Below are 24,305 nucleotides of genomic sequence, written 5' to 3'. Positions count from 1 at the left end.
AGCACCCTCCTCCCTCGCTTGGTGAATGACCAAAGCTTGCGCCGATTGGATAAAGGTTGCGCCTGCGCAATGCGAGGGAGAGAAAGAGCATTGTCACACAGAAGCAGTCCGATTTGTTTCCCTCGAGAGGAGGCGGGTTGCCATAGCGACGGGGAGCAGCCCCGCCCTGTAGGCAGGCCGCCCAGCCAACCAACCGTCGTCTTCTTGTCCTCGCGCGGCCGCGCATGCGCAAAGGCTTTCCTCTCTGTTTCTTGTCGTCGTGAGGCGCCTACCTGGAAGGAGCGAGCGGCGGAGAGATGAGATGGCGGCCGAGGGGGAGACGGAGGCGGAGGCCGAAGTGGAGTGGGTGGTAGACAGCATCGCCGGCTTCCTTCGGAGCCCCGCCTGGTCCAGCCCCATCCTGGAGTTCGTGGAGCAGAAGTGCGAGGGTGAGAGGCAGACACACTGACAGGAGGATCCGCGTTTACTGGCAAAATTGGGCCCTCCCGGTGTTTTGGACTTCAACTCCCACAATTCCTAACAGCCTCAGGCCTCTTCTTTTTCCCCCTCAGCCGCTTAAGCGGCTGAGGGGGAAAAAGAAGAGGCCTGAGGCTGTTAGGAATTGTGGGAGTTGAAGTCCAAAACACCCGGAGGGCCTCCTGCCAGATATGAAAAAGCAGGAGTGGAGATGAGATGTTGAATGTTGGAACATAACAATTTATTATAGCTCTCTCCTATAATGTGGCTCTCATATCTGAATCAGCTCACACTTCCTTTGTATAAAGAATGTGAGATATCTTTTGTTGAGGGTGTTATTTCTTATGACATGCCAGAAATTCCCCATATTTGGGGACAGTGAGCATATTGAGTGTATTCCCAAAATGTTTTGTATATGCTTACCTAGTGGCGTATGTTTGTGTGTGTGCATTAAGCTTCTGCAATCTGGATAAACTTTGACTCGTTATGTGTCCCGGCTTGTGGTGGGGGTTCCAATCCGTATTTTGGGAGCCTCTCGAAATCGGGAGTGCAGATATCTGTTTTGGCTCTGCGGCACCGAAAGATCAGTTTTCTATCTGCTCATTATGCGGGGGGGGGGGGGGGTAGTCTCCCCCTCATAGGCATTTAAGCTGTTTCTACTCTAGAGGAGAGGCACTCAGCTGCACGCAGGTGTGCGCTTTAAGGAGGCTTCTTAGTTGTTTCTCTACTCTAGAGGGGAGACACTCAGTTGCAGGCAGGTACACACACTTTCTGGTCCTTCATACCACACGCACACTCTTCAGGGCAAGGAGGCAAGTTTTGTTTCTTACTCTAGAAGGAGAAGTACTTTGCTTTAAGGGGGCTTCTTACCTGTTTCTCTACTCTAGAGGAGAGGCACTCGGCTGTAGGCAGGCGCACTCTTCCTGGGCCCACATGCCAAACACACACTCTCCAAGGCAAGGAGGCAAGTTCTTTTTCTTACTCTAGAGGAGGCACTTGGCTGCAGGTGGGTGTGTGCTTTAAGGGGGCTTCTTACCTGTTTATTCTAGAGGAGAGGCGCTTAGCTGCAGGCAGACACATATGCTTCCTGGGCAGGCATGCCATACACACACTCTCCAAGGCAAGGAGGCAAGTTCTGTTTCTTACTCTAGAGGAGGTGCTTGGCTGCAGGCAGGCGCACACACTTTCTGGGCCTGCATGCCACATACGCACTCTTTCCACGACAACGAGGCTGCTCACTAAAAGCAGGCGAGGAGCAGGGATGAGCTCCTGCGTGCTTCATGTCAAGCTGATTTTCATACCGGGAGGGGGCTTCTCGTTACGTGCTCCTGAAGGTAACTAAAGTAGCGAAAGAATGGATGTAAGAAAGGAAAACGGATCCACACACAACTCTAGTGTATGTGTTTATGTTTGTGTGAGAGAGAGGGGGATGGAGGGAGGGAGATAAAGTATTAGGAACATATTCTCTTTCTTTGGCTTACGTAAAGAGAGAATGTGAGGGGTAAGGAGAGGTAAACCAGGGTGAAAATGAAATGACCGTTTAATAGAGAAAAGAAGCAGTGAGGATAGAAAAACAGACTTCAGGGAATTGAAAATTAAAAGGGAAGCACAGTATTACACATAAGGAAGCGAATATTATGCCAATGAATGGAAGATGACATGCATCTGCCTACGAAAGTACAATATGTATAGTGCTGTTGATAGCCTGATACTGAAAGATATACGCTTGTATGGATTTGGAGTGAATAAATGTTATGAAAATGCTGATCCTTAAATAGCAAGTCATATTTTTCTGCCATTAGGGACAGTGGCTAATTTCTTTTTATTGATCTAGGAAGAAAGATATAGCCCTTGCATTTCAAGCCAGTTGAATAAGCTGCTAGGAAACTGGTTTAAGTGACATTAGATCAAGAATGATCTCGATTTGTATGAGCTGTCAAATGTTCCAGAACACTTTCGCTTTGAGATATAGATCTTAAGGAGTTTAATAGCTTTTGTAATGTAACACCCTTGCTGAAGCAGATAATTCCTATACTGCTACCAGTTGTGTGTGCGTGTGCATGTGTGTGTGGTAGTAATAGCTATCTGTTGTTGTTTCTGGTCTTAGATCAATCTTAGAAAAATGGGGAAAAGAAGACATTCTGTTGTAAGAGAGGATGTGGGTTTTGAGAGTGAGCAAATATAGACCTGTTTTTGAATCCTATATTTTAAAATTGTGTCTCAATATATTACAGAAGAAATGGATGAAAATACGTTTAACCCTTTTAAGTGTTTGCTGGAGCATTTGATCAACATGCTTGAAATGGACCAATCTAGTTATGGAAATTAGTGTTTGTTTTTCTGGGTGTATCAACTGAATGGACAAATAAGTGTGAATGACAAGGAACTGCGCTGATTTTAGAAGAATATGCACCACCAATTATTTTTGAAAATAATTTGAGGTATTTTCTAGTTATTGCTAGATCTGGATTGGGATTATTTACTTTCTGAAATATCTGAATTGCATCCTGGAGGGGGGCTCTCAAAGCAGAATTTTTTTCAACTTTTTGAAATTGTATATTGTTATTTACAGGAATCTTTAAATCTGTGTTGCTATGTTTGTCATGTTTAAATCTACACCAGAATTTGTTATTAGCTGTCAACTATTGGTATATAAACAGTAAGATGTAATTTGATTGCTTTGTACAGTTTATTCAGAATATTCTAGCAGTGTTGAAATCGAATTAAAGTTTCAGAAATATTGTGTTTTGAGTATTTGATTATACAGTAGTCTTTTATGTGATGAATTCTTTTGCACCATCATAACGCTGTCAAACAGAGTGAATCATTTGCATTTTTCAATAGTCAAAAACACATTCAGTTTCTGCTTCAAAATTATCAGTTTTGAAGGATGTCTCCCCTACAGACAAGATGAAACTGGTGATCTTCAGGCTTAAAGTACTAGGATTTTTTTTCTAGGACTTCGTACATCAGATTTTGTTTGGCTACAGTACGATGTTTGCCTAAGGCTGAATTCCTTCTGACAATATCCCTTCACTGAAAGTTCTGATCAGGGATATAATAATTTCCCAACTCTTTAATCAGTGATCAGAGAAAAGTACTATGCTTTCCCCTACTTTAGCATCACAGAAAGTCTGGATGTAGAATCCCTCCAGGCCAATCTGGTCCTTCTTTGGGTGAGAGCTTCCCCATTTCTGCTACTGTCAGGGCATGGGCCATGGTCCTCCTGGAATTGCTGAAAAGGAGAGACATGAATCTCACTGCTGAAATGCTAATTCTAGAGATGAAATGCTGGAAGGAAAGACGTGACCTGAAGGGTTGAGTGAATAACACTGTGAACCAGGTAGAGACACGTGGAGCTTGTTTCCAAAAGGTATTAAATCCATCTAAACAAATTTCACAGAAATAAAAAAAACATGCTGATGATATGCATTTTCTTTGCTATAAAATGCAGTTTTCCAAGTCTGTACCAAAGTGACTTGATACATTTTGATCTGTATATAATATTCTAGCCAACAATGTGCTGTCACCTATAAGTCATTTTTTTATTTTCATAATAATGATAATAATTTTGTTTGTTACCCGCCTCTCCTCGTGGCTCCTCATGGCTTACAGAATAATTAAAACACACAAACATTGTAAAAATACCATGCATACACATATTAAAATGTGTTTCTATAAAAGATACATTTTAAAATGTATTTTTATAAAATACATATTAAAATATACAAAGGACACTAGTTTAAAATTCATGCTTAAAACTGGCTGGGTAGGCCTGCTGGAAGAGATAGGCCTTTAGATGGTTTTTAAATTCTGACAGCTGACGCCATCCAGAACTGGTTGACACACCTTCATCCCCAGATTAGGACCCTTGATGGCAAGCACTTTTGTTTGTCTGGATTCAGTTTCAGTTTGTTTTTCCTCATCCAACCCATTACTTCCTCCAGACATTCATTCAGAGTTATCCTTAGTTGAAGCTGTTTTTGAAGGCATATAATTGGGTGTAATCAGCATACTGATAACACCATGCCTCATACCTATGGATGAACTCTCCTGGCAGCTTCATGTAAATATGAAAGAGCACTGGAAATAGAATGGCACCTTGTGGGGTATAACATAACAGCTCCTTTCTTGAGGAGCAGCTATCCCTGAACACCATATTCTGGAACCTGCTTGAGAGGTATGACCGGAACCATTGCAGCACAGTGCCTCTGATTCCCAGCCCCTCCCCAGGCACTCCAGAAAGATACCATGGTTGATGGTATCAGAGGCTGCTGAGAAGTCTGGAAGCCCCAACAAGCACACATCCCCCCTGTTGGTGTTGAGACTGAGATCATCCACTAAGGCGACTATAGCAGTCTCAACTCCGTATTCTGTTCTGAAGCCAGTGTGAAGTGAGTCAAGGAAGTGTGTGTTATCCAAGACTGCCTGGAGTTGGAGGGCAACTGCCTTCTCAACCACCTTGCCCAAAAAAAGAAGGTTAGACACTGCTCTGTAATTATTAAGGTCCAGGGGATCCAGGGAGGGCTTTTTCGGCAATGGTCTAACTACTGCTTCTTTTCAATGATTGAACGTTTATTTTTGATTTGTACCTTTTGGAAGCAAACTCCACATATATACTGAATTAAGCATCTAGATTAGGAAATTGTGAAGATCACAATACATTTGGAAATCAAACAGTACTTTGCCACCTAGGAAATGTCTGTTGGTAGACCCATTTGATGGTATCTTTTCCTTTAGATAAATCTCAGTTGCTAGGAATATAACTTAAAGTTATTTTAAGATACAGAATATTTTGGAATGATTTTTGAATAGTTTTTACATTTTAAAGGAAAATAAAGCTTGTTGTCTTTTCAGTTTTTGATGACGAAGAAGAAAGCAAATTATCTTACACTGAGATTCATCAGGAATATAAAGCTTTGGTGAGCAGATTACTTTCAATCACATTTTCTTGATCTTTAAAGAAGTGTGTTCTGTTGAAGTACAAATGCCTTGTGCATCTGTTGCAGTATCTAATAGATTTCTGTTGCAATTGTGAAGGTTAGTGATTAATTTGCAAGATGCATTCGTTGCATTTCTGCAGTGATGTGAATGTCACCAAAAGCTGCTGTCCCGCATTTTTTCCTGTTTTATTCCCACTCAATAAATGATCCTATACCAACCTGTTTCCTTACTGATATTTACCTTATGATTAGTCTTTGTTTATTGTAGAAAATTGCTATCAGTGATTAATAGTAAAGGTGACACTTTGGGATTAAGACATCACCGTTATTCACTTTAATATAATATTTAACCGGCCATTCCATCAAGCTGTAAGAAAGGAAGATGAAGTGGGCAGCAGGACCATGTTATTAACCTTGCTGAAAGATTGACTGCTTTCTACCTTTTCCCCAATCTACTTTTCATTTATTATGACTGAAATGAGTGGGATAAAAATGCTTTAAATAAGGCAGAATAAACATTTCATTTTGAATTATCGATCTTGTCAGCCTAGACCAGGGATCCCCAAACTAAGGCTTGGGGGGCCGGATGAGGTCTCCAAGGTCTTTTACCTGGCCCCCGCCCTCAGTTTTAGACTTAGGCTTGCCCAAAGTCTGAAATGACTTGAAGGCACACAACAACAACAACAACAACAATCCTAATTAACTTGACTATCTCATTGGCAGAACCAGGCCACACTTCCCATTGAAATCCTGATAGGTTTATGTTGGTTAATTTTTTAAAAAAATATTGTATTGTTCTTTTGTTGTTGTTTTTGCACTACAAATAAGACATGTGCAGTGTCAGGAATTTGTTGATATTTTTTTTCAAATGATAATTTGGACCCTCAACAGTCTGAGGACCCCTGGCCTAGACCATGAGATTCAAGCGCTACAGCATTTCTAAAGTGTGGTATGTAGTCATGACTGTAGAGCAGGCAGCATTGAGGGATGACTTTGCCATTAGTTCTAGGTACTATTAAGCGTCTTATTGCATTTCCTGACATTTCCCTTTGTTCTTACCGCCAGCAATTGCTGGGTTTGTGTTTAGGACTTGCTTTACTCTTATTTTTGTATTCAGCTAAAATGAGAGGTCGAGTGCTGTCATCCTCAGATTCTAGAATTCTGGATAACATTTCATAATATTTGTCAAAAATGTAGTAGATAAGGCATGGATGGGCATGGATCACCATTGTGCCAGAACATAATTTTGGTACAAAATCCTCATTTTCTGCTATGTGACTGGAATATTCTGTCCTGCTGTAAATCATGGTAACAATGAGATGGAAAGGGTTGGGGCAGATAATCTAGTAGTTTGAATGTCTAGCTGCTTTAGATGTGTCAAACTGAGCTGTAGCTTTCTTCAAATAATGTGGATTCCATGTTATTTTTTCACTAGAGTTAGTGTGATGTCCTAATGATATCTTTCCAGTGTTGACTCTTTCGTTTAACCAGCTTGTAGGGCATTATTAATAGCCTGGGACCTGTGTGTATAGGATATAAATGTACATTAATTTGGCAGGGTTTTTTTGTATATGAAGTAGAAGGCAAATATGAGTAATTTATCACTGAAGACATATCAGATAAAATGTGTACTGATTTGTTCTCTACCCCAGATTGTTCCAATCATTCATTTTTAGATATGATTAATCTGTAATCCTGTGAAAACATGCCTGAAGAGTTAGGGATTATTTTGGTCTGGTAGGGTTTCTTCATGAAGACTTTCTGACACACAGAACACAATAATGGGATCAGTGTTTTATCGTCTTGTAATAAAGCTTGGTGATTTTCCCTTCAGGCGCTTTGTGACTTACCCTTCTTTCTGTACTTTTAACATTGCAGTACATCATTGTCTGAGACATTCACTTTCATGCACAACCCCCTGAGCAGTCTAAAGCAATTCCATACTTTCTGGCTCATTGCTCCTTAGACTTAGACTTATACTTCCTCTTTAAACGCTCATGTAATGCCACCTTTCTTCATTTCAATCTCTCATGGAAACTCATATTTTCCATGATATCTTTGGCAGTGCATTCTCCTGACATCTCAATTATACCTGAATTTAACGAGAAAAGATCCTGTAGATTTCTCCTCCTTATACCATGTCCATTTTATTACCCTCCTTATCTTTTTAATCTCTTGATTTTTAGATGTAAGTCCCTATCCTCTATTTTGGAAAGTACTTTCCATATAAAGGATGGAATATAAGGACTGTATTTTTGTTGCTAAGAAATGAGGTAAAACTAAGTGAATGAGCATACCGTAAATGTTTTATTCAATGACAAATGTGATTAGGTTTTCTGGCTGATTTTTATATTTTGAGCAGAAGGTATGACTTCATTTATGACTATATAGCCTGCCCTTTTGCTAAATGAAAAAAAAATAGTGTGCCAGATTGTAGAGAATTTTGATAGAATAACATACTGTTTTTCTACTATTATTCTATTATTTTGCAGGTTGAAAAGCTGTTAGAGAGTTACCTTAAAGAAGTAGGAATTAATGAAGACAAATTCCAGGAAGCTTGCATGTCTCCTCTTGCCAAGACTCGTACCTCACCGGTAGATACTCTTAACATTATAGTTCTTGAAGTATATCATTAAGTTCTCCTCCATATTTTTGTGTGTTTGTATACTAAATAGCTTGGTCCAAAATGCACACTTTCAGTGCACATATGCAACATAAATCCACTGTCTTAGGTGGAAAGGTTATGAGCATGGATGTTTTGATAATAAACCTCACAATTAAGCACAAACATATTAAAGAGTTCCTAATGAAAAATGGCCTAACCTCCAGCAGATGTTGACCATAGAGTTGCCCTGGAGGACATAGAGATTAATCTTAGAGAAAATGTATTAATCAAAACCACAAATAATCAAATTCACAAATGAGGAGAGCTGACTATACTGACCAAGACCCAATTCCCTCTCCCTTGCCTAAACTAGAGAACTAAATACAGTCCTCCATATTTCTTCACCTTTTTTGGCCAGTGCAGCATTGAGCAGCAATTTGGGTGCTCAACATATAGGATAGTAGCAGCTGTAAGGTAACTGCATAAACATCACCTTGTGTTCACAGTCTCGCTGCAAGCCTTGTTTGATGAGGATTATACTACAGTAAAGCTCTATTTAAAACGGTTACTCTGCTCCACTTTAAGCTTCCAAAATTTATTCTTCAATTACCCACAGTTTGCTGCTGGTTGAAAAAGAAGGTGAGGAAGGAGGGAAGGCTTTCAGAGAGACTGCCAAGCCTTATTTGCTGGAATGGCTGAAAAACACGGGATAAAAAGTTCCCCTTTTATCCCAATTCCGGCCAAAAGTGCCTATTCACATCATCATTAACACTGTATCCTGCTTGTTGATTTTAATGATTGTTTTTATTGATGTTGATGTTTTTTACTGGGATAATTGTTTTATTGCTTTGTTACTGTTATTTGTTTGTTTTATCGGGCCATGCCCCATGTAAGCCGCCCCGAGTCCCTTCGGGGAGATGGGGCGGGGTATAAAAATAAAGTTATTATTATATTATTATTATTATCATCTATCCTCGCACTCACCAAAAACATGTGATTTCCTTCCTTCCCCCTTGTGGAGACTGCTCCAGTGCATGTCTGCTTTAAAAAAGCTTGATACAGCTGATTGGGATGTGAAATGGACACACAGCTGATTTAAAGGAAGCACGAATGTAGAGCAGTTAACTTTTACATTTTAACATTTTAAACTGTATAATAGTAAACCGATATTATACAGTTTAATTCACTCCACTATGTGCTGAACCTCATATGTGCACATGCGAATCTGCTTATAGTTATATTAAGATGTACGCATGTGCATATACATAGTTCAACACATAATAGAGTGAATAGTTTTTTAAAAAACTTCTATTAGTGTCCCTCATCCGCCCTCCATCTTGTTCCAAGACAAAGGAGAACTGGGAGGATGGAAAGGAAAGACATCCTGGGACCCACAGGTCCGTGTGGAAACCTGCTCTTAGGTCCCAGATATTTTTGTCCTCCCTCTTAAACCTATGTTTTCATTCTGTCTAGACATGCCCTCAAGCACCCAAAACGGGAGGGAGCACAGAGCTCATTAATCTGGTGTTTTTTAATCTGTTTCTAGTGTTGACACCTGGAGAAGTTGGCCCAGTTTATTTATTTTTTGCCAGAAAATGGCTTGTTTCCAAATATAAGTACAGTGTGCATATGTGTGTGTGTGTGTGTGTGTATGCTTAAGCAAGGTTACATTGTTTTTCCAGGCTGTTGTTATAGGCACAACATGTAGGACAACTTTGATAACAGTAAAATCTTATGTATGTCTACTCTGTGTTCAATGTCGTTTCTTCCGAGCTAAATGGATTCAGGATTATAGTCTTGGGTTTTATGTTTACAATAACAATTTCAACAATTTGAAGGAACCTTTCTCTGTAAATTTACATAGTTGTAATAGTGTTTCAGTTGAGCCTATTTTGAGTTGAACAGAGTATAAATTTGTTGACATTGTAAAAACACTTCTCCCATACAGGCCATTTTGCAACCAGTATTGGCTGCAGAAGACTTCAGATTGTTTAAAGAGATGATGGTCCAGAAAAACATCGAAATGCAATTGCAAGCCATTAGGATAATCCAAGAAAGAAATGGTAAGAAATGACCATTGGATTTCCATCTCAAATTTCATTTTCTATGACGAGGCCTCGCTTCAATGATACATTAAACTATCAAGAGTGAGGAAGTATGTGAGACAGGGGGAAAAGAGTTCTATTAAAGAATTAAAAAAATAATAGGACCATAGAGGCAGAAAAAAGAAGAAAAGACAAGGAGAAGTCAAGAATACAGCATAAGACCAGAAGACAAAGCTAAATACAAAGGTTCTGTCCATTAACTGTCTCATGAAAAGGCTAAAATAACCTCTTCCTGGACGGCTTTTTCTCTTGCTCTGGTTGCAGTTTTTCCTCAGATGGGTAGCCTGAAGGGAGAAAGAGGCTGAAATATACTCTGCTGCTTCCAAGTTTCGTTGATCTTTGCTATTCATCAGGAGGGCATGGGATGAGTGGACTAATAATTGCTTGCATGCTCCATTTCCCTTAAGAGACTGGCCTAGTAGTCATGTGGAAAAGAATAATAAGAATGGAGTTGAAAAGGGGATGAACTACTTATTTCATGGGCTTTGAATGGAACAATACCCTTTAGTACTTTTTAAAAAGCCCTTTCTGTACAATCTGTCCTATATTTCTTTCAAGCTGATGATAGAACGTGTCTGCAGAGGTTTAAATGTACCAGAATTTCTGGTGATGGAGGCCCTCTGTTTTTTTAGAAATGTAGAGATGGTCCTTGGCAATCATGTGAAATTAGTTGCATTCAAAAAGTGTCCTCTGAATTTTCTATACAAATGTCCCATTTTGGATTTAAAAAGTGATGTCAGTCAGAGAACAGTTCAGGCTCTTTGCAGAAGACTAGCTCTTGCCTTTTTCTATCTCGATCTGTTATCCTTTTTCCTCGTTGCACAGGTGTTCTGCCTGACTGTCTGACTGATGGCTCTGATGTATACACTGAAATTGAAGAAGAAGAAATGAAAATACTCAGGGAAGTTCTTAGGTAAAAACAGGTTTCTATTTCATTTCTGTCTGGAATTGACTACAGACATCTCTCAGAAAAGCATAATACATGATGGCAAGGACTTGCAGAAGGCTTATGTTCCTTCCTTGCTCCTCTTGCCTTTCCCTCTTTACCTTTTGTCGTTCTTCATCCTTTTGTATTTTAGACTGTGTTCCTGGAAAACAAGGACTTGGTTTGACTCATGAAGCACTGTAAACCACCTTAGGGACAAATGGGGCTGTATAAAGTATAACATTTTAGTACTAATAAGCAAATGATTGATTGTTGGCTTTGTTTGTTACACATAGTTATGCAGCCAGAACAAACTGAGGGGCTGTAACTTCTCTAACATTTTGTGGTCTTGACTCTATCTCTTGCAATCACTAAAAAATTCTTACTACCAATCGTGGCTCTTCACTTACTTTATAAGAGAAGTTTTGCATCTGTATAGAATTACTTTGGAAATTCCCAAGTAGACAGCTAGTGCATGTGCATCATTGGTTTAACAGGGATATTATATGATACTAGCTGTGCCCGGCCACGCATTGCTGTGGCTATGGGAATGTTTTGTTGGCCAAGTGGAATAGCAGTGAATAGCCTTGCAGCCTCAAAGCCTTTCTGTTTTCTTATGGGAATCCTTGTTTGGTGAGCTGGAATACAATGGAATAGGCTTGCTGTTTGGAAGGCTGGGTACTTGAGTTGTAGGGGAATGGTTTTTTTGAGCTGCTAGAATTGCAATAAATAACCTCACTACTTCAAAGCCTGGCTGCTTGCTACCTAGGGCAATCTTTGGTTGATCAGCTTCAATAGTACAGAGTATCGCTGCTTCAAAGCCTGGCTGCCTTCTACCAAGGTTAATCATTTGTTGGTTTGGTTGAACACCAGATAGTCTTGAAGCTTCAATTCCTGGCTGTGTTATACCTAGGGGAATCCTTGTTTGGCGAGCTGGAGTAGCACCCTCAATCAAAGAGCCACTTTGAAGCCTGGCTACTTCCTTTGTAGGGGAATCCTTATTTGGCCAGCTTGAATTGCACTGAATAGTCTTGCAGCTTAAAAACCTGGCCGCTTTCTACATAGGGCATCCTTGCTAGGCTTGGTTGAATGGGACGGAGTAGCCTCATGGCATTATAGCCTGGGGGTTTTCTACCTAGGGGAAATCTTGATTGGCCAGGTTGAATAGCACTGAATAGCCTTGCTGCTTGCAAGCCTGGCCCCTTTCTACATTGTGGAATTCTTGGTTGGCCAGGCTGAATAGCAATGTATGGTCTCGGTGCGGGAAGTATGAATGCTGCAGTTAGTCACCTTGATTAGCATTTAATGGCCTTGCAGCTTCAAAGCCTGCCTGCTTCCTCCCTGGGGGAATCCTTTGTTGGGAGGTGTTAGCTGGCTCTGATTCCTTTTTGGAATTTCAAATTTCCCTGTTTTCAGAATGTTGCTCTTTATTTACTGTCCTGATTTCAGAGATCATATTGTTCTGTATTATTATACCACAGTAATTATTATATATTATATTTATAATCTCATATTATTTGCTTAGAACTGGATTATATGAGGCCCCTTCTACACAGCTGTATAAAATCCACACTGAACTAGATTATATGGCAGTGTGGGCTCAAGATAGTCCAGTTCAAAGCAGATACTGTGGATTATGTGCCTTGGCATTCTGGGTTATATAGCTGTGTTATATGGAAGGGCCATATAATCCAATTCAAATCAGATAATCTGTATTTTATAGGCAGTGTGGATGAGGCCTAAGTGAACTTTGCCTTTTCCCTGGGTGCCATTGTAGCTGAGGGGGTTGCTAGGAAACGAAGGGGCGGGGCCTAAAGGCAGCAGGGCCTACTCTTCTGACTGGCAACCAGGGGGAAAACGGCTCTTCCTCATCCTCTGTAATTTGGACTATTTTTCTAGGTTTTTTTAATTGAAAGACACAGATTGGATGACTGTGTCTTTTGTGGCCAAATGTGATTTGGTTCAGTGGTTTTGTTATTTACTCCATAGGAAAAACACACATTACATTTATATATTTATAGGTGGAATAGTTCACTTCTAGCATCAGTGCTGCTTACTCTTTAGGTAGAGAGTACTGCTTCACTCCTTCACATGAATTTGGCAGCTTGACAAATATGACAGTAATCAATGCTTGTGGAGAAGATTTAGGAAGGTCCCTCAGGAACAGGACTAGAAAGGTGGGATGATGGAATCACTTTTGGCAAGGAGATGATTCACTGAATGTACTTGTTTTACAGGAAGTCTAAGGAAGAATATGACCTAGAGCAAGAAAAGAAAAAAACTAAAGAGGTAAGTTAAGGTTTAGTTTAAATACTCTGGTATCACCATTATGCCTTGAAATACATCTGTAAATTCTGTTTACACAACTTCTCAGCAGCCCTTCTTGCCTAATAAAAACAACACTTCTTGTCTAAAATATTTGGCACTCCCACTTTACTTTTCTTCCTCAGCCTTATTACTTGTTTGAGTACAGTTAGCTGATGGATAAACTGAATGTGATTGGTGAGCAGCTATCATTATTTAGTGGACAGTAGAGAAGCTTACATGAAATGACATTATGAGACAAATAGACAACTAGTGCATGTGCATCATAGATATAATGGAATGGAATAGAAAGACTGCCTGCACTTCTATCAAATGGAAAACTTGAATGGGGATGTGGGGTGTTATAATAAAGGAACTTGTATCCGATTCAGGACTCTGCTGTGCAGCACCAGCACTGTAGAGTATCAGGTACCAGGTTTTCTAAATAAGCACTAAGTGGTCGCCTCACCTGCTGCCCCAGTGGCCATGAGAGCTGGGACTCAAGAAAGAGACCCTACATTGAGGTAGGCAACACATGGCCTGTGTACCATGTGAAGGCCACTGTGATACAAAAGTATTTATTTCATTTCGTTTACACCCCACCTTTCCCTTTTAAATAGGACCAAAAGTAGATTCCATAAATACTCAATATATCTCTAACTCTTATATAGCATAATACCAGCTTTGCTAGAAAACTGCTATATAATTTTAGGTAATTGTAAGCGTGTCTGGAGTGGAGTTTTATTTGAACATTTATACTAGGTCTTGCTCTCCAAATGTTTTCTATGTAGAATCAGAGTTGGAAGAGACACTAAGGTAGTTGGGCCTCCAACTCCCAGAAGACCTTGTTCAGTGGTGAGGAATTCTGGGAGTTGGAGGCCTAAACAGCTGGAGAGCTGCAGGTTGAAGCGGCCCACCCTGAGAGATATCCTGTCCAAGCCTCTATAACCTCTTAACCTGCTGGGTAGAGCTGGTGAGAGTTTAATTCTAGAACATCATGCCAAAGGAAAAACAGGTGGGAAGAGAGGAAAAAAAACAAACAAATTCAGGTTCCAGTTTTTGATACAGTTCTTACAATGATCATCTTGAAAGAAAAGGACTATTCACAATTTAGGAAGAAGCCTGAGAAAGTCCCCTAGTAATAACCTGATCTAGTGACATTTTCTGTAATGCACCTCACAGTTATTGTTCAAATAAGCTGGGGCCTCATTGGAAACAGCTCATTTCTTGTTCCTTTTGCTGCCCCAAGTAAAGCTCAGGAAACCTCTGTAGAATTTCTGTTGCTCTTTTTTATGAAGGAATTGATTTGATGTCCTTTGAAAGAGGATTGACACAACCTAGTTAGTAAAAACTAATGCTCTCAAGTATGCTACTTAATCTGGCAGCATTGTGAGAACATAATTTTGTTCAATGAATGAATGCTGTTTGTTCAATTTTTTTTAGTATTTTCTCATTTGAAAAATTGTTACCACCTTTGTTATATGTGTTATTTGAAATGCATTAATGGACACTTGCCTGTTTTCTTGAACGTCTAGTCACAAGATAAACTGAAATCATCTGATGGTGCACACAAATCTCCAGGACACCTGAGCGACAGTGCAAGACCTAAAGTAACTGTTGGCCCCACAACAAAACCATCATCAGGTATAATTATTTGAAAATATCCAGTGTACACAAATTAAAAATATACGTCATTTTAGTTCTTATTTATGCTGAGACAGAAGGATTTTGGTGCTTCAGCTGATGTCTAACATTGTGTATTACTGTTCTCCCTCCACATCCCCTGCAGCTGGAGGTACAGGGCCCTGCAAAAATGGAGAATTAAAAAAAAAACAAGTCTGAAAAATATGTGCAAGATGGAATGTTGTACTAGAAGCATAGGAAACTATCTCACAGTGAATCAAATTATTTGTCCATCTAGCTAGCTTTGTAATGTCAGATTACAGCTTTCCAGAATCTCAGGATTCTTTCCCTGCTCTGCCTGGAGGCCCCAAGTGTTTCCCTATAGTCTTTCATCCAAGTATTAACAAAGCCCAACACGACTTAGTTTTCACAGGCAGAAAAGGTGATATATGTATATTGTTAAATGGACAGGCACCTGTCTGGCAGAAAGGTCATGTCATAATGTTATACTTTTGCTAGTTAACAACTTCTTGGGAACCTCAATTTCTTAACTGGAGTTCTGTAGCTGACTTTTTCCCGAAATGCAAAGTTGTAATCCTAAATGCTTCAGTCCAGCAGACTCAGACTTTGGTTTTGGAAGTACTTGATCAGTGGTTCTCAATCTGGGGTCCCCAGATGTTTTTGGCCTTCAACTCCCAGAAATCCTAACAGCTGGTAAACTGGCTGGAATTTCTGGGAGTTGTAGGCCAAAAACATCTGGGGACCCCAGGTTGAGAACTCCTGTACTTGATGTATGCTCACCTCTGCTACAGGCTTATTTTATCATTTGGCAAGACTTTGTATCTTATTTTTAAATTTACAGCTCTGAAATGGAGTAAAAAGCAGTACCGTATCTTATGTAATTTATGTGAGGATCAAAAAGATGTTTGCAAAGCTTTTTGCCTATTAATAATACTTTAAAAATGTGTTTGGCAAACCTTTAGGTATAAAATACTTGATCTTTGACTAATACGATTTAAAGCATAGAGGTTCTTAATCTTTGATTTGCATACTTCTAATGAACGGGTGATATTTTGCTTTCTTGCCATGCAACTTTAGGTACTGAAGCAAAACATAAAGATCCATCAGCCCAGCAACTGTCTACAAAAACAAAGGAAGATAAGGGCAAGAAAGCAGTGGGGAATGGTTCCGAATCTATAGCAAAGCAGGCCAGCATTGAAGGACGTGTACGTTGAATGCTCCCAATTTAAAAGTTACCTGAACTGTCATGTCTTCATAGTTGATAAATAATTTTGTGTTGTTTTCTAGTATTTTCTCATAGTTATGTGTATGTTCTGATTCTCTGAATTCTTTTCCTAGAGACTCGGTGTGATGGTATAGTGGTAAAAATTGAAAATAAGGCCTCTGCCCTTAAATCCTCTGGTACGAATGAAATTGACATTACAGCTTTTCAAAGAACTTTGCATGCCCCTACTATTGAATGACTATGAATTGATTTAAAAAGTAAATCACTATGTAGTAAAACAGACTTTATTTTTTTTCTAGAAATTATCAGAACTTGGAGCACAGGAGCTCAGGGAGCGTGAAGATTACCTAAAGCAGAAGCGAGATGCTCTGATGGCTTTGAAGAAGGAGTCAAAAAATAATAATGCACTACCGCAGAATATAGAACAGAAAGAAGAGCTCTTACCTGCTCGAGAGGCCAAAGATAATGAAATGAAGGTCTGGTAGCTGGAATTATTTCTTTGTGGACAGTTTTGTTTAAATCAGTCTCTCTGGGGAAAACGTGAGGCCCAGTGTGAGGCTCCACCTGCATGATTTGCTTAATTTGGATACTACTTTTTAGTGACAATCTGTGAAGAGTGCTGATGTGTATTAAAATATTCTAGTCAGGGATAAGTTCAGTTTCCTACCTACTACGAATGTCCATCCAGGCATGTATGATTCTTAGTGGACAACTTAGAACTAAAGAGCAGAGCAAACAGTGCTGAGAAAAAGAATTTTGCAGGTCCCATGACCTGTGACAGATGGGCAGAGTGCAACCCCCCAAATGTTCTTGGACTGCACCTCCCACCCGTCTGTAGAAGGCATGGCAGTCCACATTTGGAGAGTTCCTCTTTGTTCTCCCCTCACCTGCCAAAAAGTATGAGATTTTTCATCAGTGCTTGTTAGTTCCTTTTATTTAGTGAAGACTAAGTTAACCTCCTTGGGTAGATATATCTTGCCTGATTTACAAGACAGGTAGATGTGCTGTGGGATTTGGAGAAAAGTGCCCTGAATAATGTACTGTGACTTACCATGTTTGGTTTAAATATTATATTCAAACATAGAATCATAAACCTGGAAGAGACCTCATGGGCCATCTAGTCCAACCCCCTGCCAAGAAGCAGGAAATCGCATTCAAAGTACCCCCGACAGATGGCCATCCAGCCTCTGCTTAAAAGCCTCCAAAGAAGGAGCCTCCACCACAGTCCGAGTCGGAGAGTTCCACTGCCGAACAGCTCTTACAGTGAGGAAGTTCTTCCTGATGTTCAGGTGGAATCTCCTTTCCTGTAGTTTGAAGCCATTGTTCCACGTCCTAGTCTCCAGGGCAGCAGAAAACAAGCTTTCTCCCTCCTCCCTATGACTTCCTCTCACATATTTATACATGGCTATCATGTCTCCTCTCAGCCTTCTCTTCTGTAGGCTAAACATGCCCAGCTCTTTAAGCCGCTCCTCATAGGGCTAGTTCTCCAGACTCTTGATCATTTTAGTTTCAGTATGCAGGCAGGGTTGCTGTGAGTTTTCCGGGCTGTCTGGCCATGTTCCAGAAGCACTATCTCCAGACATTTAGCCCACTCATCCTCAGAGGCTGTGAGGCTTGTTGGAAACTAGGCAGGGGAGGTTTACATATCAATGGAATGTCTAGGGTAGAGAAAGAATGCTTGTCTGCCTGAAGCAAGTGTGAATGTTGCAAATTGGCCACCTGGATTAGCATTGAATAGCGTTTCAGCTTCAAATCCTGACAGCTTCCTGGTCGGGGGAATCCTTTGTTCTAAGGTGTTAGCTGGCCCATAACCAAATCTGGCTACCAGGACAGTAAAAAGCAACATTAAAAAAAGACAGAGGAATTCCAGACAAGAAACAGTCAAGGCTAGCTAACACGTCCCAAGAAAGGATTCCCAAAGGCAGGATTCAGCTGGTCTATAGACATTGTGAATTCCCCTGACAAAAAACAAAAAAAAACTTAATGGGAGCTTAAAATGAATGGCCCTTGAAAGAAAAGAGTGTCACAACCAAACAAAAGCCAGATTTCTAGTCTGCTCTGACCTCACTCAACCCCCAGTCCAAGATGCTTGAATCATTCAGAGCTGGAGCTGAAATGTTCAGTGCGGATGAGTCCCAAGATAGAGAGAAAATCCCATGCTTTTAATGGTGGTAGTAGAGTGTGAGATGACACCGAGTTGCAACACCTTTGTGATAAAGTAGAGGTAGGGCTCCATTAATTTTACTCTTCCCCCTCATAGGGGGTGTGGGGGCAATTTCACCACATCCCCCTCCCCAAAGCCTGTGGAGAGTGTTTATAACAACTTTACCACCTTGGAATTGGATGGTTGCAAGACCATTGTGTGCAATGGTTTTGAATGGCCGGTAGGTGGCCCACAAACCACACAATTCCTATCCTTGTGGCAACTAAGTATTTCCCTGAGAATACTAGAATAGTATTACTAGAATAGTAGGAAGAAATCTGGATTGTATGATAGTGCAGGCATGGGCAAACTTGGTCCCTCCAGGTGTTTTGGACTTCAACTCCCACCATTCCTAACAGCCTCAGGCCCCTTCCTTTTCCCCCTCAGCCACTTAAGCGGCTGAGGGGGAAAAGGAAGGGGCCTGAGGCTGTTAGGAATGGTGGGAGTTGAAGTCCAAAACACCTGGAGGGATCAAGTTTGCACATGCCTGCTATAGAAGCAATGCACTTTGACACTAATGGGAGTTGTAGTTGTAGCCATCTTTTGTTCAGTTATGTTCAGCTAACAAGTCTCACCATATATAAGTTGATTATGAATATTGTAGCTTATTTTACTTTTTTAGGGAATGACAGCAGAAGAAGAGCAAAGTTTGCTAAAGAAGAGAATCCTTGCAGCGAAACTCAAAGAAGAAGTTATTAACAAGCGATAGTTTAGCGAAGATGCTTCTAAGAAGAGTTGGCGGCACAAATTATATTTACTGTATATTTAACCACGAACTGAATTCTTCGCTCCATATTTACTTGATTTTATATGTTACAAACATGCTAATTTTTGTTTCTTTTTAAAAACCTAGACTGAAAGGAAACTATTTAATTTTAGAATGATCCTTCTCCATAGGTGTGATAGTTCCGTCACCCAGTTTCGCTTTTTTGTTTTGTTTTGTCATTTTGTGTGTGTATTGATGGATGATGCTACTGCGGTACTTTTGCTTGGTGTGATATTAATGTTTGAATGTTTGTGTCAGAAATAATATTATTTACAGCTCACCATTAAAATGGCTACTTTTAAATTTAAGCATGTGCAGCGAGTACCAAGCCCATCAAGTGTAAAGCCAATTCACGCGAAACACACCATTTCCTGCATGGAGCTGCAAGAGGCCCTGGTTTTTATTACAGCATTTCTCGCCATTCATACATTGGGGGAAAGTCGTATCCTTGGCCATCACAGTGTACAAATATCCTAAATTAGCTGCTTCTTTGAGGTCTCTGTGACTCACATATGGCCTCTTCTGGGCCCGACTGTTGGAATGGACTAGAGCTGAAAGTGGTCTAGAGCCTTTTAGTCCCACCCTCCACCGTGTGCATATCTTTGATAGTGCTTGCCAAAAAAACTTGTTCACTTTTCTTCACCAGTCTTTTTCCTGGTCTTTTTTTCCTCAGCATTACCTTACACGGTCTTCTATTTTTTTTTTACTTTTCTTCATTTTTTTTTAAAAAACCTTTCTGTCTCAAACCTCTTTTCTCCCACTTTTCTTTGTTCATGTGAAAGGGCTTATGCCCTCCTCCCACCAAGTCATGTACCGTTTGCAAAGTATGCAAAGTACTGTTTGTATAAGGGGAAAAAATGCTTCAGAGAGCTATTCTTGCAGCCTGCTTTGTCTTAGGGAGACCCATATTGGAACAAGGCAGGGTGCTTAAAAGCTTTTGCACTCAAAGATGCCCTCAGGACCTTAGCGCTCTTCTTCCCTTTGAGAAGAAACATGTAATTGACTCAGGCAGTGGCTCTAATTTGTTCCAGCATGGCAATTGATGCTTTAGTTGTCTTGATACAGACTTGAAGCAGAGTGAGTTGAAGACCCAACCAAGATCAGAAGCAACTGAGTTTTAAGTCCTTTCATGCCACCATTTACAAGATGGGTCGAAATTGGCTCCATTGTTTGAGGATTTCTTCCTGCAGCTCTTCCTGCACTCTCGGACATTTATCCTGCCTCTTTTTCCATAGAGGGCATTCCTCTCTATGTTCTTTCCTATCCTAATGTGTGACAAGGCAGCATGCCTCCACTCCCTTGATGCCTTGGTGCCATGGCTTGAAGGGCCATGGTGCTTTTTATTGATGGGACAAAACCCCACTAGAAGATTGATTGCTGCAACCATTTCCTAAGCCAGAGCTCCATCAATACCTTCTCTCCAAGGTGTTCTCCATTAAGTATATAGTGTCAGCACCATTGACATTCATCCATTGAAATATTGGTACAAGATCCAGGAATAAGGTATTGCTTGGTTGCACTGTACTCAGCTACACTGAACCATCTTCTCCTACCTGTTCGTACTGTTTGATGATGTGTCGCGAATCACAAATACTAGGTTGCTCACCTGCAAATACCGGACAGGTCTTTGAATGCCCACAACTCCCCACAAGGTGCCGCTTCCTCATCCTAGTGTCATATTTTGTGATGTTGGGATATGTGTAGTAGAGCACACATGAGGCTAACATCTGGATGATTCGTTCAGCTTTAGAACATTCTGACTATTGCTGGGCAAGTACAGAAACTGTATTGTGAGTTCACAAATGACCAATGGAAGAACTCCCAATTCTTGTACCCATTTAGATGGGATAACAACAGGATAAAAGTTAGTTGAGTTTGTAGAAGAGCTTAAATCAAGATTTCAATCCAGCTGTACAGCAACGCTAGCAGATAAGTAAGCGACATCTCACAATTTGGAACCACTCGGACTTCTCCATCACTACTTCCTTCAACACAGTAAAAACACAGGCCAGCCACATTTTCATTTAACTTTTTATTAAAATAGTATTTAACTGAGACATGTTGGCAGATGCAATCTTTCTCTTTAAAAAATCAGTTGAAGGGCCCCAGGCATTTGAAATGTGGGCTGTCCTGTGGCAGAAAAGTACTGAAAAGGAGTCGGGGAGCGGGAGGACAAATGCACCTGAGGCAGACGGTGGGACTCGGAAGGGAGGAGCTAAGTGCACCTTCCACAGCTCTTCAAATGATTCCAATATTGGTTGGAGGGTCATTGTTTTGTTTATATTAAACTATAAAAAGGAATTATTAATTTTGCTTTCTTGATTACGTCTGCATGTATCTGAATGTTCCCAACAGTCTTTGAAATGGGTGGAAGATCCAATTGTGCTTTGGGACTTTTTCAGTGACTGATAGAAAGCTGGAGAGAGGATTGGTGAATTTCTTTCTGAAGGGAAATGGGTCACATATAGTTTTCTTAAGAAAATTATACAGGTTTCGGGGAAAACTTTCCCTCTGTAAAAGTGAAGGGGAAGACCTGCTAAGAGCAAATGGATGGCGGATGTTTGACAGCAAGTCTACCTAGTAACTCCATTGAACCAGCCAAAGGACTTCCCCAGATTTTCCTTCAAACAAGGGACTCGGCTGAAGCGAGAAGGAAGCCCCATTCTTGGTTGCCTGGAGCCCCCAGAGGGCAAGAGAGGTGGTCGTCAGGCCACATTAACGGTCAGTCATCACGGCACACTGAACCAAATCTAGAATTTGCTTCCCCCCCTGCCAGATTTGATTCAGTAGCATTTACTGATTAAATTGTACAAATAACTATTCTCATTAAAATCCTCTAAAATGGCCACGTTTCAAAAATCTGAATTAACTTACCATTTACAACAAACCAAACAAAACCAATAATTATGGAATTACAGGGTCACATTTTAATTCCTGAATTTTACAGTTCATTAATATTACCACATGTATACAAATGGTGTAAAACAAGTACAGTGGTTTTTTTTTTTCTTCTTCTCAATACAAAATAAACTTCTGTTTCATGGAAAAACTATACTTCATATCTACACAGACAGCCCATCTTTTGCAAACGATAGCTAAAATTAAAATTAACTACAAAATCTCCAAAACGGAAACTGTCAGCACTGTTCCAGGAGAAATGGACCCATGACACATCGCAAGAGTGATCTATAGTGATGGATTGCTGCTGGTTTCATTGTTCAAATATTTCAACACAATTTGTAGTTTGGGGAATTAATTCTGCATGATCTCAGATCATATATGGCCAAACTAACAGTAAAATATTTACAGTTCACTTGCTCGGAAAAATAAAAAGGTCTCAAAAATGGTTGACTCCATCAATTCACCTAAGTGTGTGTTGTCTTTTTTTGAAATTTGCTTAAATACATGGAATGTGTTAAGAAGCAGCCTTCGTACTAAAAACCCTCTAGGTTCAAGGTGCTGCATGCCGACTCTGCCTCCAAATCGGTCACTACTCAAAAACTACTGCACCCCCAAATCCGTAGGGTTCAAAACCTTCGGGCAGCATTTCCCAACACGGCGGCGGCCGTTACTCTTCCAAACGTCGCATGGAGTAACTCCGTTTGCCTTGGCTTCCATAAAACATTATTAGTAGTTGCGCCTCAAATGCCATTTCAAGAACTAGGGTTTATTGATGGGTTTTTTAATTAAAAAAATCTGAGTGAATGTTTTTTTGTATTGGTTTTTCTAGACAGCTAATACTCATCTTCCATTTCAAACTCAGCTTTCCTCCTTCCAAAATACAGAATTGGGGGGGGGGGGGAAATAAATTCACCACTCGACATGCACTAAAGAGCAGGAATACTCTATAATTTGGCTGCCTGTGCAAACAGTGGTCCCCGAGGCCTGAATTATTACTTTTTATGTAAAGAAAATGAATCATTTAAGAGGCGATTGCTTTAAACCCCTCCCCACAATGGACAGCACCATTACAAAGTTAGGTTATTAGGTTTGCAACTGAAGCCTTACAATTTTTTTCTTCTAGCTTGAATACAAACTGGGCAAACCCTGCAATATCAAAAAAGTTACTTATCCCATCCCCATCCCTTCACAGAACCAGAGATGATCCTTTCGCGGGCAAGCTGTCATCGAGGTGCGGATGACGAACCCACCGTTTCAGTTTAATATTTAACAGCCTGAATGGCAGACTCTCGTTGGCTAGAAAGAGATTAGATTCTTTGGAGCCTGATGTTCTCAGAACTAAACCCTTCTAGTCGAGTTTTCTTTTGCTACTCCTTGTATTCTCATGTATTTTCCAGGGAGAAAGCTTTCTGAGTCAGACTATTTAGTTCAGTCACAGCATTTAAGCACCCTCAGTTAGTTTGTTTCAGGATTTTAAGAGCCAAGGCGAGGTCTTTTTCTTGGGGACGTTTCCTCCTCTTCGTCTTCTTCCTCGTCATCAGGGTAATCCACAAGGCCAACTAGACTTCCCTGTTGAATGAAAAGGAAAAACATACATTTGAAAAGAACTCTCAGGAATAATCAGCTGGGGATTTCGTATATGAAGGGAAAACATAGCATCTCATCACATTTCAGAGGGGAAAGTTGGCAGAGATGTATTCACCCACGATGCACTAAATATACAAAATATCATATGTTGTATTCCGCCCAAATTAACTTAGGCAGCTATCAATAATGAATAGGGAATATACTGCCCCAACAAAATTTACTGGAATTTCAGAATGGCGACTTGAAGCCACTTAAGGCTGGTGTCCCTCACATAAAGCCCATGAGGAGAGTGACATTCATAGAGATTTCCCATGAACCCTTTGCACAAGGTTGCAGTGTAAAAGGAGGTGCCTGGGAACTGGCAAAATCAATGCTGGACTTGATGGATCTTGTTATGATCCAGAAGGAATTCATGTATTTTAAGATATTCATTTTGTATGCACAGACATATGTTACAGCAAGCAAGGATGGCCTGCATTTAGTAACATTTGCACCATCAGAAAATTATTTAAACATTAATTTAAAAATGTGCCTTAGATTCAGGGTTAGTTTAAACAAGTACTGAACTCAAATAGTTTCAGGCGGTCAGTTGAACTGAAAGGCCCACAGTGGAAAATAAAGTGTCAGAAACACCCCCAGTG

The 24,305-nt window shown here is 40.4% G+C and overlaps 2 protein-coding genes across 4 annotated transcripts in view; one reads left to right on the top strand and one right to left on the bottom strand.

Annotated features, from left to right (window-relative positions):
* The first annotated feature begins 223 nt into the window (after positions 1 to 223).
* On the top strand, positions 224 to 22,540 carry cfap36 (cilia and flagella associated protein 36). The gene is made up of 10 exons (XM_003216132.4): positions 224 to 428; positions 5,314 to 5,378; positions 7,892 to 7,993; positions 9,953 to 10,067; positions 10,935 to 11,022; positions 13,272 to 13,323; positions 14,874 to 14,982; positions 16,060 to 16,187; positions 16,507 to 16,683; positions 19,033 to 22,540. The coding sequence occupies exons 1-10, from the start codon at positions 302 to 304 to the stop codon at positions 19,117 to 19,119; spliced, it is 1,050 nt and encodes a 349-aa protein (XP_003216180.1). The 5' UTR covers positions 224 to 301; the 3' UTR covers positions 19,120 to 22,540.
* ppp4r3b (protein phosphatase 4 regulatory subunit 3B) overlaps positions 21,194 to 24,305 on the bottom strand; it is a 40,905-nt gene continuing 37,793 nt past the window's right edge. For all 3 annotated transcript variants that reach the window (XM_016990724.2, XM_016990723.2, XM_003216133.4), the window contains exon 16: positions 21,194 to 23,646. In XM_016990724.2, the coding sequence (XP_016846213.1) occupies positions 23,551 to 23,646 (96 nt within the window). In that variant the 3' untranslated portion in view covers positions 21,194 to 23,550. The remainder of the gene's footprint in view (positions 23,647 to 24,305) is intronic.

Source organism: Anolis carolinensis, chromosome 1 (assembly GCF_035594765.1).
Source record: "Anolis carolinensis isolate JA03-04 chromosome 1, rAnoCar3.1.pri, whole genome shotgun sequence".
Taxonomy (NCBI): Eukaryota; Metazoa; Chordata; class Lepidosauria; order Squamata; family Dactyloidae; genus Anolis; species Anolis carolinensis.
This window is presented reverse-complemented; position numbering and strand designations above follow the sequence as displayed.